The sequence below is a fragment of the Rissa tridactyla genome, chromosome 9 (genome assembly GCF_028500815.1).
Source record: "Rissa tridactyla isolate bRisTri1 chromosome 9, bRisTri1.patW.cur.20221130, whole genome shotgun sequence".
NCBI lineage: Eukaryota > Metazoa > Chordata > Aves > Charadriiformes > Laridae > Rissa > Rissa tridactyla.
In genome coordinates this window covers 4,528,487-4,547,863 of record NC_071474.1, presented here as the reverse complement: position 1 = coordinate 4,547,863, position 19,377 = coordinate 4,528,487, and the positions used below count along the sequence as shown (strand labels likewise).

The following is a 19,377-nucleotide window of genomic DNA, read 5'->3' as shown; positions in this document are numbered from 1 at the left end:
AGAAATATTAGCTTTCTGATTTACTTCATTTATTCTTTAAATTTCTTGAAAGTGGGATTTTTTTGTCGGCAAACACCAAGGGGAACGGTTACCAATTAGTACATTCCTGTCCTTAACTTTATTTTAAACCTGACCTCATGAAAGATGTCTGCCTAGGAGAAATGCTGAGGCTAACTTTCATTACTCAGCTTTGATTTTGCAGGGGCGTTTGAGGCAGATAGAATGTATTCTCTATAAAGACTGAGTCAGAATTCATATCTCAGAGTTATTTACAGGCTTCTTCTGAAATTCGTCCAATTCTTACATGTGTGGAAACCAACACCTTTCTGAATCATTCCTGATTTCTTAACAGAAATACTTTAAAAAGTCATAAGCATAAAGGAATTGAGCCTGAGCTATTGGTATAAAGCAAAGAAGCTCTGCTAAGTCAAAAGAATGGTGCCAGTTTATATTAGCCTGGGATCTGGCCTCAAGGTACATAAGCAACCTCTACGGGCCTCTCTGTGATGAGTTTCTGGTAGAATGAAACCAGCAACACCTTTGGAGCCTGTTTTAATTGGCAGTACAGGACTTTTCCCAGCATCTACTTTACCTCACAATGACTCACTTGAGGAAAGGATTAAATGACCTGCAGGACTAAGGCATACCCTAGCATGCTAACACATTCTTTTCTGAAGTTCAAGGGTCTCCGGCTACATCAAAGGGATCAGTTTTTCCTAAACACATAGTAAACGTAATGCCACGCTGATTCTTTTCACTAATGAATAGTCCCCTTCCTTTTAACAGAAATAAATCAGACAGAGCATTATGTGTTTGTACTAAACAGCAGTGCAAGCGCTGATTCAGTACTTTGCATTTTCTTTGTGATCATCTAATCTTACCTGCTATTCAGAAGTTCACATGGAATTAGAAGCAGATAATCAGTCTCTTGAAATATTCTGCCATGGGAAGGAGTTCTATTCTTACATGAACAGATCTTGAAAAAAGAGCCGATAAGAATGGCTCTTAGATTAGAAGCACCAATGTCAAAATGGCACTACATTACCCTGCAAACCCACTGTCCTCAGTGCTCACCGAGTCATGACTATCCATTTTATCAGCAGCAGTGAACACGTGCTGCATGTTATCTTTTACACCACAAAAGCCAGCAGAGCCATTACAGATGAGCAGGACTTGATTTCACTTTGTGCTGTTACTACCACAGTCACTATCTCCATTCTAAGCACAGGGCAGATTTCAGCCTTCGGTTCATCACATTCTCCTCCTGAAGACAATGAGATTCCACAAAGGCAAGCAAGAACACCTTAGACTGTCAGCCCTTAAACTCCTTTCATTCTATGTTTATTCAGAGTAAGCACAACGGGACTCTGGTTTCACACTCCAGCTTCTTTTCTAATATAAATAATGCATTAGTTATCAGTCAAAGACACTAGGGCGTCACCGAAGGAGTCCTGCAGCATATTTATTGTTGCTCATCATATGTGAGTCCAGAAACAAGCTGACTGACCAGTTTGAGTTCTGACCGTTAACATAATCACAGCAAGGCAAATTTTATCAGGAATCGCAGGGAGGCAGCAACAACAGATATCTTTGATGCTGTTTCTTTTGTAGAACAAGACTTTAAAGTAGGATTGCTATCAATAAAAAATAGCATGCAGTCTCTCAGTGCCCTGGCCTTTCTGAAGTCTGTGCTCCTTTCCAGGACGCTATTCTCTGTCGGAGTCTATGCAGCAATTAGAACTGCGTCAGGATGCCAGAATTACACTCTGGGCCTGAGCAGGCCAATTTCTTGTGTAACCCTTTTTAGCTAAATACAATTAACAGCCATTTGTTTTCTCACAGCAATGCTAAATAAATGCACTTGCTTTGTTTGTTTCAGTCATTAGTGGAGCTTCTCCTCTAGACAGTTAATGTAACTAAACTGCTCTGTTTACCCTTGGTGCCTTTTCCAATGTTTCCTGTTATTCTTTAAAAGCCTGAGCCAAAGCGCACCAAAGCCTGTGGAAAGCCTCCTACTGCCTTCAATGCACTGTGCGTTGCACCTCCAAGTTCTTAAGGTCATGTATACAAATCTCCATCAGAACCACTATGACTCTCAATAGGTTTCCTATTAAAAGCCCCGAATCTGAGTTTAAGGATAACGCCAAGGGCTGGGGGAAACTGATTTAGGAGATGTTTTAAATTTTTTCAACAGCTGTAATGGTGGCTGGTAACAGACTACTTGAGAAATCCCCAGGATTATTATTGTGCACTCCCCCTCTGGTGGGGAGAGATGATGAAGTAGGGGCAAAAGGCAAGTTTGATAGAAAATACTATCAACAGTAAAAGAAGGGCTTTTCCTCGGAAAAGGGCAGAAAGAGGGTGGCAAATGAAAGAAAAAATTATGCAGAAGGGAAGCACAAAAAAACCACACCCAGAAGTGGAAACACCGTGAGCTTCTACAATCCCTCTGTTTCAAATAAGTACTTCAGCTGGCTGTTAATAAGAGCTTCTCCATAGCCTCCCATGAGAGCCAAACCATTCCATTTGTCTGCAAGTAATTGAGGATGAGTCAAACGCCAGTTCACTTTAGAAAGGAGTGACACTTAGGACTAGCAAGCCTACCCAAGACGACCTGGCTGTCACCCCAGCTGCTTATTAAACTTCTGCACAGCACACAATCGATTGCTCTCTGCACAATTGGCACTAACCTCAAAGTCACCATTTCTCCAAAGAGCAGCGAGGCTGTCCAGCTACCGAGAAAGAAATGAGGACAGTGGTTTGTCTCTCACTTCTACAGACAGAGAAATCCAAAGGAGAGTCTTTCTTTTCCTGAAGAACCAACTCACAAACTCCTGCAACGTGTAAGCTTGGCAAGACGTTAAAAAATGCTCCCTGGGGCCACTTGCCCTGCAGACCAGCATGGACTCAAAGATTTGAGCAAAGGGCCTGCTACAGCAATGTCCCAAATACAGAGAGGGACAGCAGAAGGCAGTGATCTCTCGCTCTAAGTGAAAAGCTCAGTGGGGCCACTAAAGTATTTACATTCTTAGCTGATCTTTTTTTGCTGGGAAGCATGTTTTCTCTACCTGTGTTTATAACAGGAGGCTCCTAGCCTGCAGATGTTTTCTAAAAGGCTCTGTTTCTACAAGGCAACAGTGAACTGTTGAGAGTATGTGCAGTACCAGGAACTACATGTCACAGCAAGGTAGGTCACTAGTGACCTTCTCAAAAGAGCACATGGGAGAAGTCATTCCCTGTGACCCAGCTTGCCACGACTCACCCAGAGGTAATCTGGCATTAAGTGCATTAACTGCAGAGCCACAATTAATTTCTTTCTAAACCCCACTGGAGAAATATAAACGCAAAGGGAGGGCTGACCGGACAACATCCTCGCATAGTGCAAGAGGGAAGGGAGAAGGGGAGCTGGAGCTGTTAGTTTATCTGCTCTGGCATTTCAGTGTGGGCAGGATGACAGTGCTCCAGGAAAGCTGCTATTAAGACACACTGTGGGCACAAATGCCTTCTGTTTATCTATATGAAGGACATAACTGAAGGACAAAATTCTTCCCACTTCCTATTGGGTCTCCATGAATGGTTGAGAAGGGAGTCCCGTCTCTATAGTCCATCCAATCTCAACCACAAAGGAAGATGCTGCTATGGAAGGAGGTTATACAGGGTGTGTGGCTGACAGCTGAGAACATTAAACACGGCCATTAAACTCAAATCAATATAGGTCACTAAGCAGAGAATGTACGTCAACAGTTCTCAGCAGCTACTGACTTGGGCTGGATTTGAACCAGCAACTTAGAAGTGGGAGACAGTATATCACATAATCAAGCCTGTGAGCCGTCCAGTCCCAAATCGAGTTCAATGTTAGGAATTTTTATTAACGTTTGAAATTGAAGCTGCATCACTGGAAAGATGCCTACTTCTGAACTGGTTCAACATGTTTAACATTTCAATATAAAATGCTGATATCTTGCAAGTTATGAGGTTTCCAACCAGTTGAGAATACAGGCATAAGAGAGGCAGAACTGAAATGGGGTTGCTCGTTAGAGCTGGAATTATAATAGGAACTGCAGTGCAAAATGAGGACAGTAAGTTTAAGAGAGTGACCTAGGAAAGTTTGCATCTGCAAAGCAACCGAAGAGAGGCAGAGACAGCCAGAGGGGTCAGGAGGGAATCCACGTGAGGCTCGGATGGAGGGCAAACTAACAAATGCTGGGGAAACATGCTGAGGTGAGCTGAGCTGGGGAGGAGGCAATGAAACAGCTTGCGTAACCTTCTTACAAAAACAACGGTCACTAAGACTGTTGGCTTAATGGAAAACAGGCTTTTTCACCTTGTGCTTTTTAAACATGTAAACACAGTCACTTAAATATAACTCGACTATTTCAGAAGCTATTAGGGGGTACTTTGGGAAGTTGTGATGAAGAGAGAGAGATGACAGTACTTAAAACATCTGAAGTAATCAAAGATGGTCATTGTGTACACAATGTTATCTAGAACAGGATGGCTGCTGAGCTATTGGTTGTTGGGTTTTTTTTATCAGAAGAGACAACATTTAAAGGGAGCCATGACTACTGGACTCTTGTTTTCATAACCAAGTTTATGTCACTCTCCAATAATGAAGTAACCAGATATTTTATATGGTTATCTACTCATCAAGCAGCCAAGAAGTCAACAACAGCGAGTGAGAACACACGAACGCCTATAGTGAATAACAGGGTGGAAAGCTGTGGTTTATTCAGCTGCATGACAGATCCAGCCCTTTATGATATGGTTTTCATTTAAAAAGAATTAGTTCTTTTGCCATGGAATCTGGAAGGCAGCAAGTATGAGCTTGTGCTGCAAGGGACAGATAGCACACATGAGAGACTAACATGGCAGGAACAGGCAGTGTGACCTTTTACTCGCTCAAACATTTAATCTAAAAGCTTGCTGCCCATGCGGTCCTCGACACCTGCAACAAAGCTGGCCAAACCCCACCGACATCAATGGCAGTCCTTTTATATGGTTCGATGGAAGTCAGACCAGGGCCGTGAAGAACAGGGTGAATCATCTTATGATCTCCTCCTCAGCTATAATATCACACGCTCACACTACTGACTACGTTTTCCAGCAGATATTTGCTCATGTGACTCTCTCCTGAGAATTCTTGCCTCTTTTGCAGAGTGGCTGATTCACAGCGGGGCAGGCACTGCCTGATGTATTCTAAGACTTTTGGTAAGGTGCAGGAATCCAGTTGCGATGCAACTGAACACTTACCGTGCTAAGGGCCTGCCTCCACTGCATCGAATTTGTAGGATGTGGGCCCAACATCGCAACCTTTTCCTGAAAAAGCTTCATAGTGTTTCTAGTAAGAATCACCAGATTCTGAGAATGCAGATGGTGGTGTACCATTTAGCAGAAAGAGGAGTGCTCCACCAAACACAAAGTCCTAGAAACAGCTAAAGTTGATCAATATGCGTACAAATAAAGTTGGCAAAAACTCCACATTGAAGAGTTAGCATTACCTCAAGAAAACATCCTTCTTCTTTCTAATCTTAATGCTCACTCCTTTCCAAGTCCGATGTAGAATCTAACACAAATCTCTAAACCTGAGAGCTGTCAACCAGAGTAGCTCCAGCAGCATGCATTCAGAATCAGAAAGGATTGTGATTACACAGCGTAGTGTGAACCATTCAGTACCAACTCTCTAAGCACAGGTGGGGTCCTGTCCTGTTCAGAATCCTGTCACTCTGAAGGAAGACTTTTAAAGATGCAAAATAAGGTACAACTCCCAGTCATCGGAGGTGAGCATGTAATGGCTGTTACAGCCCACTCCCCTACTGCATAAGGACTCAAAAGTGGCCATAGTGGTCCAGTCTTATCGTGCTGATGGAGAAGGGACTTACCTCAACCTATGCAGGTGCTGGAGACAGGGGAAAGGCTCATACAATGAATGCAATCACATGACCATTGCCCAACATCACATGGGAATGACAGCCCAGGGCTAAAAACGCCCCTTCTCTGCCCTCACACTCTCCCAACAGGATCAGGAGCTCAGCGCACTTACGCTTAGAGTAACAATTTCACTGTCTTTTGCGTTCATGAGAGCTTGCAATGGCTTCCATTCCAGCCTTTCTTTTTTGGCCCTATGGACCTTAACATCACACGGCATGTAGATTCCTGGCCTTTACATTCCTAGAGCACTACCCCGTCTCCACAGCAGACACCCACCCAGATGCTCATCATTTCTAAACCCTTTTCACAGGCTTTGATACATGCCAACAACCCACAGAAGCAACAGGTTTCTGACACAACATCATCAGTAAGAGTCATGGATTGCTTTAACAGACTGACCCCTGTTGAAGAGGTCAACACAGGTATATCAAAAAACACTCACTATAAAATGTGTGTCAGTTACTCTTTACTGAGAATCACTTCTCTCAAGCTATCAATGAAGAGACACTGGCTACTTGTGATCAGAGCTGAGCTGTGACCCTAAAGAAAAAATAAAGTTATCTGACGGCCAAAGGGTAACAACCCCAGGAAAATATATGCACTAAGCTGTTTCCTTGCCCTCCAGAAGATTTAATCTACTTCTTGGACATAAAAAATGCTCTCTCACTTGCTTCAGTCTGGTTGCAGAAAACAGGGAATTGTTGAAGAAGGGGCAGAGTGACCATGAAAGAAACAGTGGTGGGCAAAGAAAGACTGCTCATTTCTCTCTTCTGGTGAGCAGAGGCTGCTGTGCTCCATTGCTCCATCTGTAGCTCCTTGTATGCAGAAAGCACCCTGGTGCATCGCAGAAGTAACATGCTGAAGGGTAACGAGCTGTTTGCTTTCAGCACTGCCTGAAGTGGGTGAGAACGAGACCTCAGAAAATGTGACATGCATTTCCCTCAGAAGATGAAAAGGGAATATAAATTGTAGGGTGGAAAAAAGGCAAAACCCTGGGATAGCTGGGTGGGATTTCCCACCCACTAGGGAAGAAAGACAAAAGCTCAGTAAGAACGGCTGACGGGTCTGTCACTCGAAGTGTTAGCAACCTAAGGGGAAGCTCTTGCAAGTGATCACTTGAGTCCGCTTTTCTAAAACTCCTGTGAAACCAGTGAAAGCCTCCAGTCAACTACATTAATGACTGAAGGTCAAATCTGAATGAAGAGATACAACACGAGACACCCTTAAAAGAAAATGCAAGGAGAAGGGGGAGACAGCGGAGCATATTTGCCAAATCTGTGCAACACAAGTAACCACAATTGTCCCACACTCTACTCCATCAGGAAGCCACCCACTGCGGAGCGCTGACGGAAGCGGGGCAGCCTGGGAAATGCACTGTAGGAGGCAGGAATGCTGACTGTCTTCTCCACACTGGGAGATGAATTCTCCATTCCTGGAGGTGGGAATGAGGAGATAGCCAATATCAAAAGACAAAGAGGCGTGAAGTAACTGTAATATACATAATATTACCAGCATCAAGTCTTCTGAAGTCCCCAGACAAGCCAGTGGATACATACTTTATGGTTCCCAGAGCAGCAGAAGTCCTCTTCATTCACAAAAAGGAAATATTTTTCAGCCTTTTTCTTTTATTCTTCTTTCTTGGTCTCTGTTGCCAATCATTGCAGGCTTGCAGATTCAGTGCAAGAAAAACTCCATCCTATGTGACCCTCTTACAATGATTCACCAAAATGACAGGTGACTGTAGTGGACAGTAACAAACCTGTGTGCTCTCTTTTGCTTGCAAGAATTAAAGAAAAAAAAGCTGTCTAGAAAAAATTTTGCACAGGAAATGCATGATCCAACTGTATTAGTTGCAGTTATAATACAGCAATGGATCAGTCTGCCATAGTTCAGCTCCTGTAGGAAAACCCAGTTTGCCACATTACTTTAAAGCTATTAAACCCAGGCAATCTACATTTTCATCAAAAATCAACCATAGTTGCTCCTGATGGCTACTAGGGAAGAGTTCTGCTCTCTGGGGCTAAATCTGTCCCATGTTACATAGCAAGCAGCTTTCCTTGAGATAAAGGAAGTGCCAGACAGGAAAGAATTTACCCATTGAAAGGTACTAGCGATTGTGTTTTCAAGAGGAAAAAAAGGAAGCTGTGCTTTTCCTTTGAAGGAAAGATACTTTTCCTAAGTAAAAAGACTACCTGAACTAAGAAGGGAACTGTTTCTAGGGCGCATTTCTTCATCCTGTCTAGTTTTAACATGTATAATTAAAATGAATATTTAAAATGCCAGATTAGAAACCTGCCACTGTATTAGCTATCTCCAGAGTGATGCCGGCAAACAGCAGGGTGGTAGGAAGGGAGGCCAGCTGGCAGCAGGTGGAAGAGACAGGCAGCCTTTGGACTCTTCCTGGCAGGTAAGAGTCAGATACCAGAGCGTGGACGTCAGGAATTTCTGAAAGGTCTGACTGTCCCATATATGAATAAGATCTGGCATGCAAAATGAGTGTCTCAGCAGACTTTGGAGCAAAGAAAGAAGGTATAGTAAAAAATACTCATTTTTAAGGCTCAACACCCTGAGCTAATTAGAGCCCAGCAGGAAGGAAAATTTTCAAGTATGTGAGAACAAACCACTATGATCAGACTCCTTTTGCTTTGATTTGTTTTACCTAAACAAGAACAAAAGCAGAAAACTGAGAAAACTGTGGATTATTCTCCTCTTTTTTGGAAAGTGGGGTTCAAGTAAAGGCATAGACGACAAAACCCTGCTGGGTTGCATCTAGCAATGGAAAGAGGCCCAGCATCTGATGTAGGGAGGATTTTGCAAGTGGAAAGGGATCAGTGAGAACAAAGAAGGCCCATTTATTTCGTTTGTCTAGTAAATTCTTTTTGCTGAATTTTATACCCCAACACAACTGTTGGCCAAAAGGCAGCCAATCTTGTTCCACTATAGTGCAGCCTTCCACTGACATAACAGTAAAGGGAATCACATTTTTAAAGGCAACAACATTTCCACTAGCATTGCTGCTGCTGAATTACTACCGAAGGCTTTTCCAAGTGACAGTCTGGGATTTATCACCTTCCCCAGCTCTGCAGTCATTTTCACCTGGAACCTGTTGAATTCAGCAGGCCAGGCAGACAGCATAGGTTACAGGCTATTGGAACCCAACTGCTAGTGGAAAAGTAAATATTTCAGCTAGATTGCTGCCCTTTTATATAAAAAAAAATTATTATTATTTGGTAAATGGCACTTGCAAACCTAATATTTCCTGTGTTGGTGTGTACTGTAGAGGTTGCACAATGGGGACTTGTACTGTCCCTGTGTTTTGGGTCACTGGGTGCACAAGGCTGCTGCCAGCAAAGCCAATGAAGTATGAAACCAGAACCCTTACAGCAGGAAGCATATGCAAGATTTGCCAAATCATTATGGCTCAGCTATTTAACATGGCCTTGGCTTACTCAGCAGAATACGCCTTCAAAAAGAAAGACAGCTGGCAAAGCCACAAAGCTATTGATTAAGCGAAAATTGTGTTGTCTGGGAGTTTCTAAATGACTGTTGTTTGCCTGCTTGGTGCAGTTTTATTATGTTAAGTAAAGCTGTACAAGATGCTCAAAAACAAAGAAATTAGAAGGACTGCAAGAGAATGTTGTTTCACTAGGGATTACACAGAAATCTTCCACAAAGCGTAGAGTAAAACCATAGAAACCCTTGCCCAGAACCACACTAATGCTTGCCACAGGAGTCCAGAAAGCAATGGGAGGTGGACGTTCCCACGCCCAGTTCCAACGTGGTTACACTCCAATACTGTAAACAAACTATTAAACTTGGAAGATACAAGGGTGAGAAAAGAAACACCATGATAGAGGGAAGGTACCCCACCACCATGCTAGGATTAGCGGGTTCAGTAACGGCACCTGTAAGTATCTTGCAGTTTTACATAAAATTAAAAAAACCCACCCAAACCCAGGCCTATTATCCAGAGTCTGGCACATGATACTACTTGAACCTCTCTATTTCTCCTTCCCAATTTTCTTTCTCTCTGCTTGATTTCTGTATGTGATTTTCTTTCTGTGACTTTTCTCTATGTGATATCCTACTGTCATTGCAAAAACAGCTTGCCCAGACACGGTTAATAGGACAGGGATATTCTACTTCCGGGATTCCGATTAACTTACTCGGGTATCACATACTGTATTATGTTGGCAAACACACCTTCTGTTTAGTGGTGCTCCATCACTACCTCCTCCTCAGGTCAAACCATCCATGCCTGCAGAAGTCCCCTCTGATTTTTTTTTTAATTTACATATGTTTAAATCTGTATCTGTCTTTGATCTCTGCTTACTTTTGACTAACTTAAGACATGGTTTTCAGAAAGTATTATCAAGCTACTAATATCAAGCTACACTGATACATAATAATTTTTTTTGGTCTAAAACAGACCCCTGCGTATTGTTACCAAAAGTGGAAGAAGCATCTCCCGTAATTTTAGGCTATACCTAGTTCTCTCTCAAAACCAGAATATGTTATTAAAGAATTGCTTTGACTAGATCATGCTGACTCCGATGTACAAACGTATATGATGAAATAGCGTTCCATTATGTCCTTTCGGAGTTGTACAGAGAAGGGCAACTTAACTGTGAAAATGTGCTTGCAATTATCTGTGGAAGAAGAATGAAACCTGGGAGGAGGGGAACAAGAAAAGGGAGCCTGGGAACAGAGAGAGACATTCCACAACAGATTTACAATACAAATGGCAGAAAATAAAATTAGCAACTCCAGGGTGGGTACGGACTGTTGCCAGCATTTTTGGCCAGCCTCAGGGTACGTCTACACGGCAGTCAGTCACTCCCAGGAATCCTGCAACTGCAATATACGGGAACAGTGACATACTCCTGTGAGATTTAAAATGGAGAGTGCTGGTACTAGTAGAATATAACTGAGGCAGTAACTGCCTGAATCATACTACCCAGCTACTTGGGAAGTCTTGGTGCAGCAACACAGTGACTAGTACCTGAGCTTGCTAGAGTAAAGCTTGCATGGGATTGCCTCTGGCTCCAGTCCTCCTTGGGATCCAACTGACCTTGCTTTTCAAACCCCTACAAATGCAGACATACGAATTCCAACACATTGTCTTTGGCAGTATGGTCAAAACAGCCACACAGGGTTTTACAAAGGCACAGAGGGAACTGCACCACAGCTCTTCACCACGAGACAGAATCTACATCCAAACTGCCAGCAATGGCATTGGAGAGGTATATTCAGTCGCAAGACAGATCCTGTCAGCCCCAGGCTGCATCCCTGAGCCATCACGAAAACGGATACTACCCTACAGGCCCACAGGATCGACGCCTCTTTGCAAGGTCTCTCTCTAGTAAAACACTCATGCACAGGAGTGAATAAGATGCTTGTGGGCATGTGTTAAACTAGTCTTTAACTACATGCTGAAATACTACCCTATGCATGGAAGTTTGGCTTCATTTGCAAGACGGAGGGATTAGAGTTAAAATTGAAGTTGTCCAGATAACCCTGAAACTGAGACTTTGGTGGTTCTACATGTTTGGTTCTGCAACTTCAGTAACGCCGGTCTCAATGCCTTTCGGGAGGCAAGAAGTAATCTGGGGACAGATTGCTTCCTGGCAATTAGTTCGTGTACTTTTGCAATAGCAATGAAGAAAAACATTCCACAGAAATTCAGGGCAGGCAGAACCTGCCTGATAAATGTGGGACTAACTCATGCCTCTGCTACACTTCAAACAGCAGTTGCAAGGTCTGCCTTCTTTTCTGTGACTGATCTCGCTGTCAGCACCATAGCACTCTAGGATCCTACTGGTTGCTTTGTTCGTACTTCTAAAAACCAGCTCTTTACAAATGCTATGAAGAAATCCTTGCATTTGCCATCATTACAACGCAGATGGTCGAAAAAGCAACACAGAGCGGAAAAAGAAGCCCCGATGGGAGCTTTTCTGAAAAATAGGGTTAATGTTTAAAGTCAGCCAGGATATGAACTACGCTCGGCTGCCTACATCAGTAGAGCTGTGCGTTCAAGGCTAGACTATGGTGAGCTGCTCTAAAAAAGACAGAGAGGGTTGTTTGGTTTTTTTTCTTTCAAAATAGCTTCTCTGCTCCCACGTCCTGCACTTAAATGTTATAATCCCAGGATAAAATGGGACAATTTGTAGCAAAGATCTCTCCATTTTTATACTGTTTCCAGTACCACTCCCCTTGCACCATGACCATGATTTGCCTGGCTGGCTCCATCGCTGACAGCACTGCGCTGACTGGAATCACAAAACCGACTGCTTAAGAAAAAGAAACAGTTTTACATCAGCACGCTGTGCGCTCTGCAGCACTGCCTGACTGCTCAGATCTGTGTCCCATTTACTCTGGTCATCCTCAGCTTCCACATGACACTTCTCATTTTTAAAATGCATTATGACCAAATCTTTATAAATGGCAGGGTGCGGGGAGGAGGGGAACCATTAGTTTCCTGTTTGGTTCTTAGGAATTAAGTTTGTATGCCCGCACCACACTGACCCGGCTTTGCCAGTGTAAGTTGTCACAGGACATTATCCTGTGCCTCTTGGATCTGCTCAAGACACATTCCCCCTCAGCCTGCAATATTTTCGCATTCTGCCTTACAATTATTTGCATGACAGAATCTCTCTGCTGGGTGCTGCACCAGACAGATCAGATTATTCACTAGTCTAGTGAATCGACTGTTTATTCACTACTCTATTAGCAAAAATAGATTAGTTTATTCACTAGTTTATTAGCATAAATATCAGGACACAAAGGGAACATCCAGGGAGTGCTTTTCCCTTACCTGCAACACCACTATTGCTTGAGACAGACCACAAAGGCCATACTTAATTATGCAGCAAATAATTATGCACCCTAAAGTCATTTTAATCAAGCTACATCTACCAATGCTTAAAGGAAATAATCACACTGGACAGAAATCTGCCAGTTCTAAACTCTTCTCTTGGCTTATTCCAAATCCAGAGCTCTTTGGTTTGTGCACTATAGGCTTTTTACCTTTGGACTCATTTTTGTCCTCATCTGTTTCAGCTTCAAGTTTGAGACCATGCGGTTTCAGACTGTTGGCAACAGACTGCATCTTGCTTATTGTCAGTTGATTTTGATTCACTTTCTTAAGGGCATCTGACACGGCGTGGCTTCCAGCCATACCACCTCCAGCTATTCTCTCACCATCTAGACAGTGCCAGGTTCTGCTAGCTCATGAATGGGAATCTTCCCTACCAACCCAAGCCTGCCCCCCACCCCACAACAGGAAAGCCGAGGCTGTTGAAAGAAACAGGAATGGCAACAAAGCTGGCATTGTTGTCCTGAAAAACCACTGGCTACAGCTCACCCGCTTCATTTAGGGGATAACGGATATAAGAATGAATCCCAGCCTTTGTTTAAAAAACTTATTTGCCTTTTTCTTTGGAGAATGACTTGAAAATGGTAACAATGTCACTGCTGTAGGGAAAAAGAGAACCGGGGTGGGGGGAGTGGGTGGAAATGGCGCTATTTTTCTAAAAGTCACAGTTGTTCAGGGTGGTCTTTGGGGTATGAATCTCAGATCAACTTCACACTCGTGAGGTTCATGGAGAAGGAGGAAAGCACCATTCAGGATCCTGTTGACAACAGTAGGGCATTTTCAAGCTCTAACTGATGGAGTTGCCCTGCTAGTCTGAGGAAAAAGGAGAGTAAGAAAGTGTTGAGCATATTCAGCTGTTTACAGTATGAAGACCCTGGACTTAAACTTTTTAAGACTTCAGGGACCACTATGATCATTTTGTCTTCCCTTTTGTGTAGGTCAGAACACAGTACTCCACCCAGAAATCCCTGGATAAAACCTAACTAACTGTGGTTACATTGAAGTGTGTTATCTTAAGAAGCATCCACTACTGACCACGCTGATTGAAGGAACAAGGCTTGCTGAGGGTCCTCTCTTATATGGTAAGAAGTTGATTTGCAGCCTCATCACATATTCAGTGGTCTGTACCCTGCCTATTACCTTTTTGTAACAGCAAAATTCTTCTCCTGGACACTTTGTAGGAAAAACTGTATCTAAATACAAACGGATGCTCCCTTTCTGTCCATGGACAAAAACTATTGCTCCAGATTTGAAGATATAAATGCAACAGATGAAAGTCCTATCAGTCACGGAATCACAGAAATTCAGAGTTGGAAGGGACCTCTAGAGATCATCTAGTCCAACTCCCCTGCTAAAGCAGGATTGCCTGGAGCACATTACTCAGGACTTCATCCAGGCGGGTTTTGAAAGTCTCCAGAGAAGGGGACTCCACAACTCACCCCATCATCAAGCAACAACAACTCTATAGGTTAAATCTGAAGATGAACTTCTACAGGACCTATAAGCATCACCCTAACGGATCTATTTAATGATGTCTCCATGTTTTCACAGTGCAGCTGTCCGTAATAGTGTTTTTTTGCAGTGAGTCCAAATGACATTAATGGCAAATTGGGGATCTGACACATCAATTAGTAATCCATTCACTTTTTCCAAAGTCTACATCAGAAACTATCTGAATGCCAAACTGGGCTTGTGATCTCCATATACATTTGTTAGTCTTAGGGTAAGAAGTAATAAATCTCAGCTTTTCTACATTCGTAAGAAAATAAGCCTTCAATAGTCACAATTATGGCTCTCCAAAATTTATATTTTTGCCAGTATGGATGTAAGTTTTGATTGGATTTTTTTCTTTTTAAATTCAGAAACTTGCACCTAGTTTTCCTTAGTTTTCATTTTTAAACCTGAACGTCAGCTTCTTTGTCTTCATCTCTGCAATGTGTTTCCTTACATTTCACAGTCACTCAAAATCTAGAAGTTTGTAAGTAAAGCACGCAAACGTTCCTTCTATTTGCACAAGATGCGCTGAAACAGGACTGCTCAGAGCATCCTGTTGCAGTTCAAAGACAGACAAATACGGAGAGGTCTGACACCTAGTAAGGTCAACCAAAAGACAACTGTTGACTTCAAGGCCAGAAAGGCACCAGTAAATTGACCAGACTTTGAACTAAGTAACTAGGCCACTGGTGGATCACAGTATAGAGGGATGATTTTGATACTCAGGTTGGGTGATGAGAGACAGACGGCATTTTTTCCCCTCTGTTTTGATTTGGCACACTGGAGTTTGATTACGCATGGTTATGGCAAGGGAAGAGGGGGCAGAAGGGCTGGAGGACTTGCTCCAATGGGTGATAGAGAATTGCAAGTCATTGTAACTGGAACATGTCCCCAAAACACCTGTGGCACCAGAATCCTGCCAGCAGATTCTCTAATTTACCCAGCTAGCTGCTTCAGTTGGAGCCTTCCGGGCTCACTTGCCTTCTCGGAGCTACATTCCCCAGACACAGACACCCCAGGTCCCTAGACTGGCTCTTACAGACCCTCCAAGCCCCTCCGGTACTCAAGTACTCTTCCCAGTCTCTCTTGCCTGACCCTGTCCTAGTCTCTTCTCTCTCAGTAACGTGGCTCATGAGGCAGCTCTGTTAGAAAATGCAGTTTCCTTTGTCTTTTGTTCTTCTTCACCTGTAATCTTCATTTAAGCTCTCCATCTCTCCCCACAATTGGATCTATGACTCTCCTGAAGCAGAAGATTCTCTGCACAATAGCACATTCACTGTCCAAATCCTCCAGAGTACTAAACCCAAGCCGCTCTCTGTCAACGCCTTTAGACCTCTCATTCCCACCTCTTGAAATAGTTTTCCAAGATGGAAGCAAAGGAAGTAAACCAGCAGAGAAACTACATCATGGTCTTACCACCAAAATTACACTCAGAAAAGAAAACAGAGTTTGCTATTTTCTGCAGAGATGGAGAGCTGTATCCAAAAGCATTATATTCCCTATTTATGTTGTGGATTTTTCGCAAGGCATTATTAGAAGGAAGCTTGACAGCTCTGCTGGGAAACTTGGCAAACACCAGGGCAAACCAGTCTCACTCTTTCACACAGCTGGATTTTCTGCAGCTCAACTATTTTTCCCTCCTGCTCTTGGCCCATCCAAAGATGAGTGCTGAATTTCCCTTAACATTACCCACAGGTTAATTTGTTATTAAGTTTAGGCTCAGTTTAACATCTTGGCATGCAATTTAAATTAAATCAAAACCAAATGTCCTTCATTTCTGCTGAAACCACCCTCGGTTTGGCTCGGCTGCCTTTGGTGTCACTGGAGGGTGAACAGGAGATTCATTTTCGTCTTGTCATTTTTGGTAGTAACCTAAATATCCTCCAAGCAACTTTGAAATATATTGCCATAAAATAATTATTTGTCATAGAATGAGATTGGCCAGAATCTGAACACGATACACATTGGCTCTGACTTAGCTGTCAAATACTGTAGGAAAGGAGGATACAGCAGACACCTAAACAGTATGAGTCCTGCAGGGTGCAGACAGTGCTTATGCACAACTTCTTACCATAGCAACAATGGTGGGATTTCCAACCTTCCTTGCAGAGAGGCCAAAGGAAGGAGTACTTGAAAATCCCATAGGTACAGCCCTTGCCCCTGTATACATGCGTTCCTGGTCTAATTATATACCTTACACAGTCTAAATGTGACACTGTGCAACCAGAGTGATGTCAATGGAAAGGGAAAAAAGCTCGTAAGTATTATGAGTAAGTGCATATTACACTTAGCCTGGAAAGCAGTGAATGGGGATGATGACCTTTGGGTTAACTCATTAACTGCACTAAGACGATGTAGGTGACAGTTCCGGTCAATTTTGTTTTCTTCTGTCCATGGGATATTCACAGGCAGCTTTAAAAATTCTTCAAAGTCACCTGCAGAAAGTACCTGGTAATCTCATTCTGCACATTGCCGTCTGACTAGGAATTATCATGTTATTTGCTGTTTTTTCCAGCCAGTGTTCAAAGCATGTTAGTTAGCTGTGACTGAGCTGATAAATCAAGTTATACGATTTCTTTCTGTTGATCAAATAATACTGCTTAAGGGCATTTCCAAAACACTGATGTTTCAGCCCCAGTAGATTACTTCACATGCAGAGGTGAAGCCATTACCAAAGTATTTAACTATTAAAATCCTTGACATAGACACCTGAACTTCAGAGAAAATTTAGCAGGTTCAAAGGTTTTGAAGTTGGTATAATTTTTGTGGGCCTATGTTACGGCATAAACAAACGCAGAATTTGTCCCTAACTATTACTATCAATCATCGAAGAGAATGAGGCCTCTTTGTGTTACTCAAAATCAAAATATAGAATGGAAAATAGGGGAGGATGAAATAGAAAAATTTATGTGTGCTGAGTGTAATATTTACATAAGCCTCCTAAAAATTAAGTTATTTATCAATCTATCTGCTAGTTTATGAAGTCACAACAAACATGCCACACTAGTAATTTCACTTGTATGGCTTCAAATAAAAGTATGCTACAGTGGCATCAGTAAAGAAAGAAACAGAAGGACGAGTTCTTACTTGTGCCCAAGTTCATGTGCGATTGTAAATGCCAGGTTGAGACCGTTGTCCTCAGCAAGAACACATTTTCTCTTGGCACTGCAGACACCTCCCAGGTAAGCAATTCCTGCAACAGAGGCACAGAGAATGTTCCCATCAGAATCAGTGAAACAGCTCATTCACTCAAAACATACAGCAGTAACTCAATCAAAATGATAAAAAATGTGCCCAGTATGAAAAACATTAGATCAGTTTGCACATAAAATCATCTGAGTATTTTGTTCATCAACCTGTTGAAAAAATCAGTCTCAAATTTTGTCAGACAGGAAGCAAGTTAAATGCACTCACCTTCACTGCTTTCATTGGAAAATACATTTCACTGTCCATACAGACTCAAAAATTCACCTAAGCTTGTCTATTAATGCCCCATATTACAATGTTAGAAGATGCAGTGAAGTAGCCTTTACAAGCATTTAACTGGACTTCTCCAGATTTTCAGAATAAAGCTGGGGAGAAGAAATAAAACAAAAAAAGCAGAGAGTCTCTGAAAAGATCTTACATTTTCCCTTATTTTCATACTTAAGAAAGAAAGAGTGGCAGAGTCAGAAAAGCTGGCAAACTCTTGAGGTGAGTCACAAAGCCAGTGTAGGTGGCAGAAGTCTACTATGACTTAGTGGAATTTAGGATTTGATCCCACAGACAATTGCACAGTACTCTCTAGGCCTGTCTGTGTGGGTTGGAGGCTGAAGTAAAAAAGGAATGAAACTTCTGCTATGGAAAAACAATAGTCCTTATATGCCCTTCCTGCACCCAGACTGTCCCCTGCAGAAAGCGCCGCTGTACTTGGATATGTCGTGATGGCATCACAGGCCACGCACAGGACAATCATCTGCTGATGAGATTTTGTTTCATCTGGCACCTAGAAACCACAGTTAAGGCAGCGGGAGTTATGCACAAAGATTAAAGACAGAGCCTAAGGATGTCTCTATTTATACAAGTCCTCCACTGCTAAACGGGCATCTCAAAAGCCACACAAACAGTTCAAGTGTGCATACAAACAACATTTCCAGATAGCACGCAGCAACCTAAACGCTGAGTTCATCTTGCCACTTCAGACATCCTTCTGCCATGATGGAAGAAGGGGAAGCTTAAAGACCTTCCACAAACATCTCTCAATTTTTTTCACAGCAGATATATTTGCTTACATTTAACAGAAAACAAGAATTCTATTTCCTCACTGTAATACTGTTCTCACAGGTGTTGCTAGGATCTAGCTGCCTTTAGTGAGTAGACCACAATCATGACAATCATGCAATGGAGACAGGATCTCTTTTTCTTTTTTTTTTTTTCTTTCTTTCTTTTTTTTTTTTTTTCCTTCTGTCAGAGTTGACAAAGCTGTGTTTATCAGGGTGCAAATGGTGTAAAACTTTGGACCTGGAAGAAGTGCAGTTCTGTTTTTATGAATTTTGACAACAATATGGATATGGATATTTACTGACAGGAGGATTCGGGATGGAATGAAGGGATGGGCGATGGCCTTTTCATTCAGCACTAGCAGCAGCGCGAAGGCAGTGCAGAAATCAGACACTAACATTTGCTTACTTTAAAAGTGCTGACGGTGGAAGGCCAGATTCATACCACATGCAAAAAATGAAATCAAGATATAATCTTTTTAAATCAATGATCATAGAAGGCTGGATTTCAGCACTATTCTTAAACTGACTTGTTTTTTACTCGCAGAATATTCATAAAGACGCCAAGAAATTGCTCAGGAATTAATATGCTACTTTGAGAAAGCGATTGCAACCTCAGTCCACACACCTGATGGATGGCCTAATGAACAGGTCATAGAACAGAATCTCAGCTGTAGGTGCTGCAGTGTGTCTTGGGCTGTGAAAATGCCTTTTGTTTCTTTTAAAGATCACCAAACATTTCTGGTTAATTTCTGAAAGGAAAGTAGATATTTCTCCTGATTTATATCTGCTGCCATGCACCCTTATGGTGACTTACAAATA

At 42.4% G+C, this 19,377-nt stretch overlaps 1 protein-coding gene across 2 annotated transcripts in view; it reads right to left on the bottom strand.

Moving 5' to 3' along the window:
* ADAMTS17 (ADAM metallopeptidase with thrombospondin type 1 motif 17) overlaps window positions 1-19,377 on the bottom strand; it is a 191,499-nt gene that overhangs the window by 100,393 nt on the left and 71,729 nt on the right. For both annotated transcript variants that reach the window (XM_054215400.1, XM_054215401.1), the window contains exon 8: window positions 17,384-17,489. In XM_054215400.1, coding sequence (XP_054071375.1) covers window positions 17,384-17,489 — 106 coding nt within the window. The remainder of the gene's footprint in view (window positions 1-17,383; window positions 17,490-19,377) is intronic.